At 34.9% G+C, this 15,165-nt stretch overlaps 1 protein-coding gene across 2 annotated transcripts in view; it reads right to left on the bottom strand.

Annotated features, from left to right (window-relative positions):
- Positions 1-290: 290 nt before the first annotated feature.
- The window catches only part of LOC118019407 (ubiquitin-conjugating enzyme E2 D1), a 38,448-nt gene continuing 23,573 nt past the window's right edge, over positions 291-15,165 (bottom strand). For both annotated transcript variants that reach the window (XM_035018560.1, XM_035018552.1), the window contains exons 2-7: positions 9,136-9,199; positions 8,792-8,823; positions 6,039-6,116; positions 4,870-4,975; positions 1,900-1,993; positions 291-1,170 (exon numbers count right to left, since the gene is read on the bottom strand). In XM_035018560.1, coding sequence (XP_034874451.1) covers positions 1,125-1,170; positions 1,900-1,993; positions 4,870-4,975; positions 6,039-6,116; positions 8,792-8,823; positions 9,136-9,199 — 420 coding nt within the window. In that variant the 3' untranslated portion in view covers positions 291-1,124. The remainder of the gene's footprint in view (positions 1,171-1,899; positions 1,994-4,869; positions 4,976-6,038; positions 6,117-8,791; positions 8,824-9,135; positions 9,200-15,165) is intronic.

Raw genomic sequence — 15,165 nt, 5'->3', positions numbered from 1 at the left:
CCTTATACTCATCACAGTACTTTAGTAAATGATCCACTTAAAATGTGATCCAAGACAAACCTCAACTTACTCTAAATTCTCTTCTATAACAAGGGTCCATCCAATGTGTATCATCCTCTAGACTGATAATACAGTAAACAGATACAAACCTAAAGCAATAAAATTTATATAATTAATGGCAGTGAATGCCAAATACAACTCATTCTCACAATTTGGAATTAATTTTCATGCGAAATTTTATAGTTTTGATCCTTACTTATAATAATTTATTTCTTTAAGTAATCAAGACAAATAGTAGAAAAAGCATTTTATTTATATGGAAAAAGCTACATTAATATCTGTAAAAGGTGTCAATATAATATTGCCTATACAGAAAAAAAACTCAAATGTGAATAGCAACAAATAAAAGTTACACATCTTCCTACTTAGCAGTGCAATTAATTCACATTGCAATAAAGTTAAGTCAAGTATAACAAAATCAAAACAAGTGTTTCTCCATAATCAGGATACTGAGAATTACAGTGTAAAGATCCTTTCAGGTTTAAGAAATCTGCAATCAATCTACCGAATACCCTAAGACAAGGGAGACAGTTAATTCACTTAATTACCAGCTGTTGCATTTTTTCAATACTGTTCACAGGAAAAAGGTAATGAGTTGACATACATGTAAATAGAATATATTTAGTCTATACAGTAAAAAAATACAAATTATAAAGTGAGCTAACAAAGAATGAAATCTGAATACAGATTTATAAAAATGGTGACATCTTAGACAACACATACAGTATTTCTCATGTAAAAACATCTAGTTTCAGCAAAAAATAATTTGGTTACTTTTCAGATGCATTGCAGATCTTGTAAGCTGAAGATACAGATGTCCAAGTATCTTAAAAACCATAATAAATGTCTTTCTCAATGCATACAAAATGACAAATGCTCTCATCACAGTCTTAAGGGTATTTTTGGAAGTTTGTTTTGTCTTGCTTCAGAAATACATGTAAAATGGGTAAAAATCAAAGGATTTCATGGTACAATGAAACAGTAAACAGTGCTCAATTTACTGCTAATGTTGAAAAAAACCTAGATTTTACAGTACTCTGGTATATATGAAATATTTTTTTATTTTACATTGCATATTTCTGAGTCCATTCTCTTGCATGTCTGTTGTATCTGTAGGCATACAAAAGGGATATAGTAAAAACATACAAATTTAATCTTTTAGAAGACCTATTTATATAAAACTGTATACTCTACCTTTTTATACTTAACTGCAATAATCACTCATATGCCAATTATTGGGTCAATGTGACTTAGGCTCATATATTAAATAAAACAGAAAACAAGTGATGTTTTAACTGATGGATTTCTCTATAACCAATATAAAAACATGCCTAAATTACAAACAACAAAATAGGAAATCAATTTCTAACAGAAATCTATAAAAGTGCCCTGAATGGGCGTTATCTGTAACCTACAAATAAATCAATGGTACCAGCAAGATGAAGCAGCTTGAAAATTAGGTCAGTTTGGAGGGGGTTAGGGAAAAGTTCTCTTCCTGGGAGAAGATAAGGAATACAATATTCAAGGCTTCCAATTATCAAATTCTTTTATTTTAAATTTACTACTTAGAACTATATATCTAGTTCTTTCCTATCAAAAACATTATGCAAATGCAGAACATGTACTATTAAATAGTAAAGGACTAAACACTATGTGGGAAGGAATAATATCTTTTGTAAAAAAGACTAATAAAGTTTAAAAAGAAAGATTTCTTCCAGTGGAAAGATAAGCAAACTTAGTATAAGTATAATAAACACAATTAAATGTACTTAAATATTTTGATAATACGTATGTTTTGGCAGAACACCCACACAGAAACTAATATAAGTAAACACTTACTTTTCTTTGTCTGATTTATAGATTTGTGCAATATCTGGTACTAAGGGGTCATCTGGATTAGGATCACAAAGTAGAGAACATATGGACAATAAAACTAGATTGAAAAGAGAACATCACATCAGATAATGATCTTTCTGCTTTATAACAATTACATATATGAAAATGATTTTACTGAATATAGACAATGAACTTATAAAGAAAACAAAATAAAATGAGCATGTTAAATTACTTTTTAGACTAACTGCTTAGGAGCAAATACTTCTAATTTTTAAATTAAAAATTATAAAATTAGCATACAATGTGTAGAACACAAAATTACTATAATTTTTGAAGTTGTACATTTAATTTGAATTTCTACTTATTTAAAAAATGTGCATTTATAAAGTAACTATTAACAACATTTAATCTGAAGATTTCTCTATAAAAATAATTTTAGGTAACACACACATATACCAAATATGGTACCTAATCAAAATATTTTTAGAACAGCATCCTAACTTTAGATATTTCTTTTTTTTTTTTTTAAGATTTCATTTATTTATCAGAGAGAGAGAGTGCACAAGCAGGGGGAGCGGCAGGCTCCCTGCTGAGCAAGGAGCCCAATGACGGGGACTCGATCTCAGGACCCTGGGATCATAACCTGAGCCAAAGACAGACGCCTAACTGACTGAGCCACCCAGGCGTCCCTAGATATTTCTTAAAGATACTTTTGTACTTTAATGAGGGAACTGTCCATTTTTTATTTTATTTTAATGCAGAAAATCTATGTTCTAATCAATTCAAAATAAAGCAAACAAATTGCAGTTAACAGTCCAAACCATTTTGGACTCCTGTTTATGCACATTTTTTACTTTGGCTTTAGTGCTACAGTTTGCCTACAAAGAAGAACGATTTGTCAGATTTTTTTCAAAGAATCTTTTATTCCATGTCCATTATTTGTATCACACTCACTTAAAAATAATGTGAACAGTTATCAATATATAACCTGTATGTTTTAAAATATAAGTGAAAATTGAAAAAGTAGTTCTTTCTTGCCACATCAAAATACTAATTCAAATAGCTACAGCTTTAAAAACAATCTAAGTATCAAAAAGTAAGGAACAAGGACTCTGGTTCCTGATTTGTCTGTTATGACAGACAAAAGCATGCCACCACTTCTGAGGAGGTATGAGGAATCTTTGGAAGAACATTTCATCTTCATTTTCCTCTACTATGTTCCTTTATCTTTTCCTACTCTTACAAATCCACAAGTGAATTTATAAAGCACGGTTAATTTCTTAAATGACACAGAAAGGGGGTTGCTAAGGGCTAATGAGAAAAATTAGTATTTTATTCATCTTCCTTATTTTCCATCTGCCTACTGAAATTATAAGCCTTTTATATTAAACCAATAGGGCAGATTATCTGGGCTCACATCTCCAGAGTTTCTAGACTAAACTCATGATAAAAAGCAAAATAAGACTTTTGAAATATAAAAAAGTGAAAAATGTACAAATAAGCAAAGTATAAGCTACCTTATAAAATAAGCAAGAGGGAAGTTCCTCATTTCCCACTCCTGCTGCCAAGAGCCATGTGCTCTGATTTCACTATCATGTACACAAATCAGATGTTTTAAGATAAAGAGAAAGGTAATAATGAGTTAACATTCGTTTGAGTGCCTTCTATGTGCCAGATGCATAGTGACCTTATGTGGTAATACTCTTATAATCCCCATTTCACATATGAGGACACTGAGGCTACATGAAATTCTTCAAGGGCAGTTTCCGGAAGACAAGAATACTAATATTTATAAAAAGCTACCAATGTTAGAAAATTAGTGCTCAACATCTGGTAGTCTGCCATTTCTTTCATTTTGTGGTACCATTCCAGGAAAGAGTATATTAATTTGAATAACCTTGTGACACAAAAACTTTCTTGCATCTAGTGCATAACAGTAACACTACGTGATTTTTTAAAAGACACTAGAATCGACATGAACGTTTTATACAAACATTTTAGGTCAGAAAACTGCCATTCATAATAACTAGCTGACAGGAAGGGCTACTACTTATCTAATATTTGAAATAATTATCACTGTGGACCCTGCTTCCTATAAATCTAATCACTTTTAAAAATAAGTTAAACATTCAGGTAGCATTTATTAAAAAGATTTTTTTTAATGAGCATAGATTCATTCATCCCCTGAATCCTTCAAGAGAAATAATTTTCTTAAATTTTATAAAAAGGGCAAACCACCAAATTACTTCAGGGGCAGAAGCTTCGAACTCAAACAGTATTTTCCAATGGTCAGGTTCTCTTCTGCTAGAGAAACACGACATGAATTAAGAGGGCTGGCACAGCAAATAGTATTGGCTAGTAACAAAAAGGCTTCAGAAGGTCTGTCACATCTGATAATTTAGCAAGAAAAAGGTATGTAACTGTTAAAGCTGAGAATCCACATGGATTATGTTATCAGTCATAATAATGCTATCGGTTATTCAAAGTTTAGACTAACATGCTAAATGTACTGTATAATTCCGAAGTGTGAAATGTGTCTTTCATTTTAAATCATTTATCAGCCTAATCTGGCATTTCTTCTTAGATGAAGTAAGAGATGTAAAGCTTTACTCATTACATCAACAATCCCATTTAATAAATGTGACAACTGGTCCTAAAATCTTATTTTTACTCTGTTTCTCTTTTAAAGCCCAAACTAAAGGGGTAAAATGTCAACAGGCTCATCCAAATTTCTAGCTCTAACGTATTTAAAGTTTGTCTCATTTTATCATTAAGATTTGCCCGTGAACTGCGCCAAGCTAACTGATAAAAGCAAAAGAGCAACAGAAGAGCTATGAAAGCAAGCAAAATCAAAGCAGGAGAAAACACAGTAGAATGGTTTTTTTTTTTTTAAACTTTGGTCCCTAGATACTTCTGCTATATTTTTCTTGTCTCACTGTTATCAACAGTTATAAATCTGATAAATGAAATTACCTTTTGATACAGTCAGAGCTGGTGACCATTGTGACCTCAGGATATCAAGACAAATACTTCCATTACTGTTTATGTTTGGATGGTAAATTTTTGTTGTGAAAGCAATCTAAAAACAAAACGAAAATATGACAACCCATGAACTATGAACAAAACAGAACCAATTTGCTCTAGAGTAAAATGTCCTCAATTTTATATGACCTTAGAAGAGAAATGCATTCAACAACAAATTGAGCATCTACTTTGTGCACACATACCTTTTAGCTACTGGGAGTGTGAAAGCAAATAAAGTCAGTTTCCCCTTGCCCCTCAGTAGGAGCTGAGAAGTATTTTAGAATTAATAAATCTGTAATTGCTGGTATGACTGGCTGAGTAGTACCCGAATTAATTATGGCTTTCATGATCCCTCAAAATAATCCTTTTCTTAATTTTATTATCATTGATACCTGCAAGTGACACTGGATCTAAAAACAGGGTGCCAACCCTGTTCCAGAGGAAAGTTGAGGTGCCTCAGCCTGTTACCTATCCTAAGGAATCTGCCAAGAATTCTAATCTTCCACAAGAGTTGTTGTTATATTGTTTCATATATATGTTAATCAGGTGTTTTTAAAAATCTAAAATAATTATTCTGAGTGGCAGAATTTGTTAATAAACTTTTCCCTCATTGATGTCACCATCATTTATTTCCTCTTCAGATCCAGTCTAAATTTAATGTATAAGAACACATTTTTATTTTTCCTACCACACTTAATAAAGGGACTGGGTCATATTTATTTTTGTATTCCCCAATGTAACAGAACACTGGAGGTGCTCAATAAATTTTTGTTGAATAACAACTTAAGAACTGAGAAATAGGGTCAACTTTCAAAGATAATCAATCCCCTGAATAGAAAAGTCTGATTCTTGACCATAAAAAATTTCCCAAACTACATATATCTAATGAGGAGAGGGGAAAAAGGTAAGGAAGCTAATATATAGTATAACAGATACTGCCTTTTGTGTTACAGATACAGTCCAATATTTGAGTAAGAAAGCATATTTTAAATTCAGTGATTTTACAGAATAGTTTGAAGATGCTAATCTACCCACAGTCTTTGATGTCATGTACATATCTTGGGGTAGAGAGTAAAATCCCTGACGAAGAGTCACATCAATCATAAAAATGAAAATACCTTTGGTGGCTTAAAAGGATAGTCTGTCGGAAAATGTACAGTGAGAAAGAAGACTCCACCTTGATAGGCGCTATCAGGCTGAAATTACAAATATTTTACATCAGTGATTACTGTATTTAATAACCTAAGATGATTTTCCCCCAAATAGATTTGAAAAAAAAAAAATGCCATCATTCTGTCCTAAGTTCAAATCATTTACCTTGAAAACAGGTTTCCCTTTGCAGGTATGAAGGAAGAGTCTCCAACAATCATGACGACATCAAAGTTAAACACAAAAATAGGACACACACAGTGGTGTGACTTACACAAACAGATCTTTTTATGAGTCTAGAGTTTTATAGACTGGTATACACACAAGATTGCTTTGAGAGAAGAAGAATTTTCTGCAGCAGTAATCAGTATGGGAAAAAGGGTTCGGGCTAGTATCTATTTACCTTATTTATAAAACTTAAGATCTGATGGTCTTTTTTTTTTTTTTAAGATTTATTTATTTTAAGAGAGAGTACAAGCAGGGGTAAGGGCAGAGGGGGAAAGAGAATCCTGAGCAGACTCCCCACTGAGCGGGGAAACTGACATGGGGCTTGATCCTATGACCCTGAGATCAGGACCTGAGCTGAAATCAGGAGTCCCACGCTTAACCGACTGAGCCACCCAGGCGCCCTGATGGTCCTTATGGGGCAAGAATAGAGATGAACTAAAAAGACCAAGTTATAAAAAGGAAAGGCTATGTGACACACAATTCAGACCTCCAATCTTCACTTAAAAACAGTTTATAATATAATGTGGAAAATGCAAAAAAGTTCAAAATAAAACTAGATAAATTCAATATTCATTGAACCAAATTAGGAACAAACTTTACAAAAGGAATTTAAATTTGGCCAGGTTTCTATTTTTTTTTTTAAGATTTTATTTATCTGACAGAGACACAGTGAGAAAGGGAACACATGCAGGGAGAGTGGGAGAGGGAGAAGCAGGCTTCCCGCTGAGAAGGGAGCCCCATGCGGGGCTCAATCCTAGCATCCTGGGATCATGACCTGAGCTGAAAGCAGTTGCTTAATGACTGAACCACCCAGGCGCCCTGAAATTTGGCCATGTTTCTTTACGGCAGTTAGAAACTATATTTAATGTTACAAGCAAGAAAAAATGATAAAGAAAAAAGGTAGCAAAATACCTAAAATTCTATTTTCATTCCTTTATATATATACACACATATATATTCCTATATATATGTATATATATATAATTTATTTATTTATGTATTTGAGAAAGAGAGCATGAACAGGGGGAGGGGCAGAGGGACAAGCAGACTCCCCACTTGAGCGGGGAGCCGGACATAGGGTTCAATCCCAGGACCCTGAGATCATGACCTAAGCCAAAGTTAGACACTTAACTGACTGAGCCACCAGGTGCCCCTCCTTAATATTTAATTAAATTTATCATGTTATATTACCACTTTGGTAATAATAGCAAGACTATCATTACTTCCTCAAGTTTCTGCATATACATTAGAGGACTGTACTGTATAATTATTCTTACTATATATAGTTTAATTCTAGTTCATCAAAACTCATAAGGAATGTAGAAAATATAAGTAAATTCAAATGATATTATAGAGTGACATGTTTGCATTACTAAAATAAAGGAGGTATGAGTAACATAATTGTAACCATTTGCTACTGTGATTCACCTAAGAAATATCTGTGAAGGGTTATAAATCAAATGGTAAGGGTGGGCCTTTAAGTAATAGTATTCTGAAGGTTCTTAGTAAGCAATGAAAAACAAATAACTACATTCTTAAAGTTGTTATTTAAATAAATATATTGCATTTTACCCTTAAAAAAATTAACTTAATATAACAGTTTAGTAATTTGAGACATTTGCCCAGGACTCCTGCTCTGAAAATTCAGTAATTGTTGTTCTTAAAAGTGAAACACAAGGCAATATGATTAAAACCTCTATGTCTTACTACATAAAATTCTTTCAGGGGAGGGAGGAGAGAATGATGTTCATGGAAGCAGGTTACTAGTATATATATTCTCACCCAGAAAGTAGTCAATGCCCATTCTTATGCAATCAGATTTTGTGCACAGAAAGAAAAGTCTGTTTCAAGTCATAACTGCCTTAGGTATAGAAAGAAATAATCTTAACAAGGGTAGTAAGTGTTAAGTAAAGCCAGTCATAAAATAGCAGGTAATTTTGAGTTCAGTACAATACAACAAAACTAAAAACAACAAATTCACGAGTTGGCAAATATAGATTTGTTGCAATTATCTCACCAGTTCTCTCTCACACACAGGAACGGAGAAGACAGTTTTTGCAAACTGGTGCTTGTTAACTTGCAGGTATTCCATTACTGAGTTAATTAGACTCATTTCTAACCTACTAAAATTGTTTTTTTCCACTAAAATTGTTGATGTGAGAATAATTATGCTTAGTTCTGAACAAATGACTTTTGTGTTTAAAAGCAGATAAAGCAAATGTATAACTTACAGCCTGGTTGCAAATTGTGGGTGATCCATGACTATGTGTAATGATCAAGGAATTGGCAAAGGAAAACATCACAGTGATCTTAACAAGTATTTGCCACCAGTGCTCCAGAAAATCATCAAAAATCCTTTAATTGTATTTTGCTTCCTGAGTGATTCAGAGTACAAGGAAACTCAACCTTAGCCGCACACATCTCATCAAAGGTGAAATGGCAAAAATGAAGTATGGCTGAGGGAATTAATTTCACATATATGAATCATACTTACAGGTCCCATAATAGTTGCTTGCCAGTGGAACACTGAAACAAACAAAGGAGTTTTGGAGTCATTAACAAATGTTCAAACCTATATTATTATTATTTTTTTTTTTTTAAAGATTTTATTTATTTATTTGACAGAGAGACACAGTGAGAGAGGGAACACAAGCAGGGGGAGTGGGAGAGAGAGAAGCAGGCTTCCCGCCGAGCAGGGAGCCAGATGCGGGGCTTGATCCCAGGACCCTGGGATCATGACCTGAGCCGAAGGCAGACACTTAACGACTGAGCCACCCAGGTGCCCCCAAACCTATATTATTAATGGTAGCAAAATCCTAGCAGGAAAGCAAAGCTTACAGTCATCTCCCACGGGTCCAGCTGAACAATGAGCAGGTGGGTCGCGTTGTAGATCACTTAATTCCTGAAGCAAAGCAAAAATACTTAAGGTTAATTGTTTTTCTAGTGAAACAATCATAATAATCTCTGAAGACAAAAACTGTTTACTTTAAAATAATTTTAGGTAGTTCTATTCAAAATATAAAAACAGAAAATGTACTGTTACTGATTGGTAGACGAGTATGGCAGGTACTAAATTCCTTCATGAGATATCTCCAAACCTTGAAAAAAATTAGATGGATTAAAATATTATTTTTCTCTAATATCCCTAAGACAAAAATATTTAATCAGTATCTACTGTGTGCAAGGTAATTTATATAAGTGCTAGGTATATATAAGAACTACTATAAAAATGTTATACTATATCATAAAAATAGATGAAGAACAACTTCAAAGGTTTACAATCTAATTTAGGAGAGATGGCTCACAAAGAAATGGATATTGAAAGAACAACCTACCTGAAGGTTAAATGGAAAGAGAGGAGAGAAGTCAGGCCGCATGTGGAAGCCTGGCACATTGATTCATATGCTATCTTCTGCTCTCAAGGAAGCAAAGGAAGGACCATGGAAATAAGAGTTTAGAGTTGGCCAGTCCTGGGCTGGTATTCTAGTTCTACCATAATTAGCATTGCAAGCCTTGGGGAAATCACTCAACTTCCTTATCTTCACCCCAAATATGAAAGGTATAAATTCAATACAAAAGATCACACATTAGGGCTGAAGTACCTACTTTAGTTTGGAAGATCAGAACATGTCTTTGAGGCAGTGGCAGCTAAGACGAAAAGTAAAGGATGAGTGGGAGTTCATTTGGGAGAAATGAGTGACACTGTGAGGTAGAGCGGCCTAAGATGAGGCTGAAAAAGTAAGCAGAGGCTAGGCAGACAACTGAGAACAATACACACCATATTAAGAATTGTGGGTTTTAAGAAGCTGTATGATCTGATTTAAAAGATGGTTGACTGATCTTTGTATTGAATAGATTAGAGATGAGAAAGAGTAGAAGCTATTAGTTACTATAGGTGAGAAAAATGAGGGCTTGGAGTGGAGAAGCAGCAATGAGATACAAGTGGACAGAAATATTTTGAAGGGCCCACCTCTCACAGGATCTGAAGATGAATTACATGTACAGAGTTAAGGAGAGAGGTCACAGATATGTATCATGAAGATTAGTGGCAGCTAACATTTACTCCTTGTTTTAATCTCCTAAAATCTCTCAGAGATAGGTGTTATTATGCTCCCCATTTTACAGATGAAGAATAAAGGCAACACACATCTCCATGTGCTCATATAACTAGTATAGGGTGGAAGTGGGATTCACACCCTGGCAGTCAAACTGGTAGCTTTTTAGCTTCATGAATGTACGAACGTAGATTCCATTTACTGAGATTGGGGGAATGCTAAAAGACAAGTTTTTTCGGAAAGTAGACATATTGAATTGGTGGTCCCTGGGGTATCAAAGGAAAATTTAGTTCAACATGCAAGTCTGGAGCTTAAAAGAGGACTAGACTAGAAATTGGAAAATACTGTGTACACCTGGTATTTAAAACTGTTGGAATGACATAAACCTTTTCATGGGAACACATGTAAATATTGTATTTCATCAAATCTAAGATGCCATCAACCATAAATCACATCCTTATTTTTGTACCAATAATTGAGAAATGCTACCAACTAATTTTAAGATATCAATTATAAGATGCATCCAGATTTTAGAAATGTTAAAATGAAAAATATGTGCACCTTCGAATCATTGCAATATGGTAATTACAACAATGAGTTCAGTGTTCTAACACAGACGAGTAAGGAATAGGATGTGGTAGGGAAAGGCTTTCCTAAGAAAGTGATATATAAGCTAAAAACGGAGTCAAGTGCAAACTCTGGTCTCCTTCTTCCAAGTCTTCTCCAGTATATCTTGGTCCTTTCATTTGTTTTTGTTGCTGTTATCTTCACAGCTGGTGCTGTACTCTTCTTCCTGATAAGAATTAACTAACAGAGTTAGCAGCTTCTTTGGTCCAGGTACAGTTAAACAATAAAGAGGAAGATTTCAGTCCTCGACTTAGTGATAATGGTTAAATTAAAAAGCAGACTTTGAACTTCAAATTCAGGTGCCATTACTCATTTGCCACATGATCTTGGGCAAAACTTTTTTTTTTTTTTACCTCTCCAAACCTTAGTTTAATGTAAAGTGGCACTACTACTTTTATCCATAGTTTCTGTAACAAACAAGAGAAATGATACATGTGAAATGTACAGCAATCTCTGGCATATAGTAAGCATTCAAGTAAATGTTAATATGGAATGGATAATAACCATCCAATTCTCTAGTAGCAGAATGCAATTATTTAACAAGTTTAAATGGTTGGGGGAGGAGTTCCCAAGTCACAGACCCATTTGAGATGACTGTGCTTTATTTAATAGTTTTCTAAACTGGGCTTTTAGGAGATTGCTTCCGAAAATATTAATCATGTCGAGTTTTCTAAACATTAGTGTAAGTGGGTAAATGGGACTACTTTGCCCTTATTTTAACTAGAAAACTAGTTATTCTGAAAATAAGTTTCTGTAGTTAAAAAACTGGAAGGTATTTGCATGTATATATTTTACAGAGATACTGTATATGTGAATAAGTCATACCTATTCATAAATACACACATTTATTTGTGTATACTGACAACCCAAAATTATACTTTATTTGTAATAGCATTGAATCATGTTCAAATTTCAAATGTTAAACTGCTTTTCAAATCCCCTTTAAAATAATATAGAAAAGTCAAGGTTATCTTGTTCTTATATTTTTGTGCCCTGATTCTACCTCCTCTGTTAGGAGCAGTTAGAGCTCAGGACAAGAAAGAGAAAAATCTCACAACTGAACTGCAAAGGTCAGGTCCTTAAGTTGTCTATTTAAAGCTCACTTATTATGGGAAAGAGGCAGCTGACAGTACATCAAACATAATGACACCAATGCTTAGGTGAAGAGACTTACACATCCTAGACTCTTTAGGGGTCTAAATGTCTAATATTCTATCCATTTCTCAAACCCTGCTATATTTGGAAATATGTAACCGAAACTATGGTACATGAGTGCAGAAAGACTGACCAACAGAAAACAAAAGGATCAAAATACACCCTCCCTCACCCACAAAAATACAGACCTTAAATTTGAAAAAAGAAAAATGAGGAATTCTGAGATGTGCTAAAAGGGTAAAAATATATAACAACAAAAATACAACCAAACAAACCAAAATCCCACTCTTTTATTCTTCGCATACTCAGAAGCCAGTATACTTTTATTTTTCATTTGAATTGCATTTTATTTTATTATGTTCGCTTAGCCAACATTTAGTACATCATTAGATTTTGACGTAGTGTTCAACGATTCATCAATTGCATATAACACCCAGTGTTCATCACCACACATGCCCTGCTTAATACCGATCACCCAGTTACCCCATTGCCGACTCCCCTCCCTTCTGCAACCCTCAGTTTGTTTCACGGAGTCCAAAGTCTCTCATGGTTTGTCTCCCTCTGATTTCGTTCCATTCAGTTTTCCCTCCCTTCCCCTGTGGTCCTCTGTGCTATTCCTTATGTTCCACATATGAGTGAAACCAAATGATATGTTCTTCTCTGCTTGACTTATTTCACTACATGCGAAATACATCAATGCCGATGTAAATGGTGGGTATTCATCCTTTCTGATGGCTGAGTAATATTCCATTGTACATACATACCACATCTTCTTTATCCATTCATCCGTTGAAGGACATCTTGGATCCTTCCACTATTTGGCTATTGTGGACACTGCTGCTTTGAACATTGGGTGCAGGTGCCCCTTCTTTTCACTACATCTGTATCTTTGGGGTAAATATGTAGTAGTGCAATTGTTCAGTCATTGGGTAGCTCTATTTTTAACATCTTGAGGAACCTCCATATTGTTTTCCAGAGTGGCTGTACTAGCTTGCATTCCCACCAACAGTGTAAGAGGGTTCCCCTTTCTCCAGATCCTTGCCAACATTTGTTGTTCCCTGTCTTGTTAATTTTGGCCATTCTAACTGGTGTAAGGTGGTAGGTATCTCATTGTGGTTTTGATTTGTATTTCCCTGATGGCAAGTGATGTGGAGCAGTTTTTCATGTGTCTGTTGACCACTGGATGTCTTCTTTGGAGAAGTGTCTGTTCATGTCTTCTGCCCATTTCTTGACTGGATTATTTGTTTTTTGGGGGTTGAGTTTGAGAATTCTTTATAGATCTTGGATACCAGCCCTTTATCTGTAATGTCATTTGCAAATATCTTCTCCCATTCCGTGGGTTGCCTCTTTGTTTTATTGACTGTTTGCTTTTCTGTGCAGAAGCTTTTTATCCTGATGAAGTCCCAAAAGTTCATTTTTGCTTTTGTTTCCCATGCTTTTGGAGATGTGTCTTGAAAGAAGTTGCTGTGGGGATACCTGGGTGACTCAGTTGGCTAAGCATCTGCCTTCAGCTCAGATCATGAACCTAGGGTCCTGGAATCGAGTCCCACATCAGGCTCCTTGCTTAGCAAGGAGCCTGCTTCTCCCTCTGCCTCCTCTGCCTGCTGCTCTCCCTGCTTGTGCTCTCTCTCTCTCTGACAAATAAATAAATTAAAAAAAAAAAAAAAAGGAAAGAAGTCACTGTGGCCAACATCAAAGAGGTTATTGCCTATGTTCTCCTCTAGGATTTTGATGGATTCCTGTCTCACATTTAAGTCTTTCATCCATTTTGAGTTTATCTTTGTGTGTGGTGTAAGAGAATGGTCCAGTTTCATTCTTCTGCATGTGGCTGTCCAATTTTCCCAACACCAGTTGTTGAAGAGGCTGTCTTTTTTCCATTGGACATTCTTTCCTGCTTTGTTGAGGATTAGTTGACCATAGAGTTGAGGGTCCATTTCTGGGCTCTCTATCGTGTTCCATTGATCTATGTGCCTGTTTTTGTGCCAATATAATGCTGCTTGATGATCACAGCTTTGTAATATAGCTTGAACTGATGCATTCTGATGCCCCCAGTTTTGGTTTTCTTTTTCAATATTCCCCTGGCGATTCGGGATCTTTTTTACTTCCATACAAATTTTAGGATTGTTTGTTCCAGCTCTGTGAAAACTGCTGATGGTATTTTGATAGGAATTGCACTGAATGTGTAGATTGCTCTGCGCAGCACAGACATTTTAACAATGTTTATTCTTCCAATCCATGAGCATGGGATGCTTTTCCAGCTCTTTGTGTCTTCCTCAATTTCTTTCGTAACTGTTCTGTAGTTTCTAGAGTATAGATCCTTTACCTCCTTGGTTAGGTTTATTCCTCGGTATCTTATGGGTTTTGGTGCTACTGTAAATGGGATCAATTCCTTAATTTCTCTTTCTTCAGTCACATTGTTAGTGTATAGAAAAGCAACTGGTTTCTGTGCAGTGATTTTGTTTTCTGCCATGTTGCTGAATTGCTGTATGAGTTAAGCAATTATGGGAGGGGGAGTCTTTTGGTTTTCCACATAAAGTATCATGTCATCTGCGAAGAGAGTTTGACTTCTTTGCTGATTTGAATGCCTTTTATTTCTTTTTGTTGTTTGATTGTGGAGGCTAGGACTTCTAGTACTATGTTGAACAGAAGTGGTGAGAGTGGGCATTCCTGTCGTGTTCCTGACTTTAGGGGAAAAGTTCTCTGTTTTTCCCCACTGAATGATATTCGCTGTGGGCTTCTCATAGATGGCTGTTATGATATTGAGGTATGTTCCCTCTATCCCTACATTTTGAAGAGTTTTAATCAGGAAAGGATGCTGTATTTTGTCAAATGCTTTTCCTGCATCAATTGAGATCATATGGTTCTTGTCTCTTCTTTTGTTAATGTGCTGTATCTCATTGATTGATTTGTGAATGTTGAACCACCCTTGCATCCCAGGAATAAATCCCACCTGGTCATGGTGAATAATCCTTTTAATGTACTGTTGGATCCTACTGGCTAGGCTCTTGTTGAGTATTTTGGCATCCATGTT

This window comes from Mirounga leonina, unplaced genomic scaffold (assembly GCF_011800145.1).
Source record: "Mirounga leonina isolate KUSES-001 unplaced genomic scaffold, KU_Mleo_1.0 Mir_108, whole genome shotgun sequence".
In the NCBI taxonomy this organism is placed as follows: domain Eukaryota; kingdom Metazoa; phylum Chordata; class Mammalia; order Carnivora; family Phocidae; genus Mirounga; species Mirounga leonina.
The sequence above is the reverse complement of the archived record's forward strand: the minus strand, read 5'-3'. Positions and strand labels throughout refer to the sequence as shown.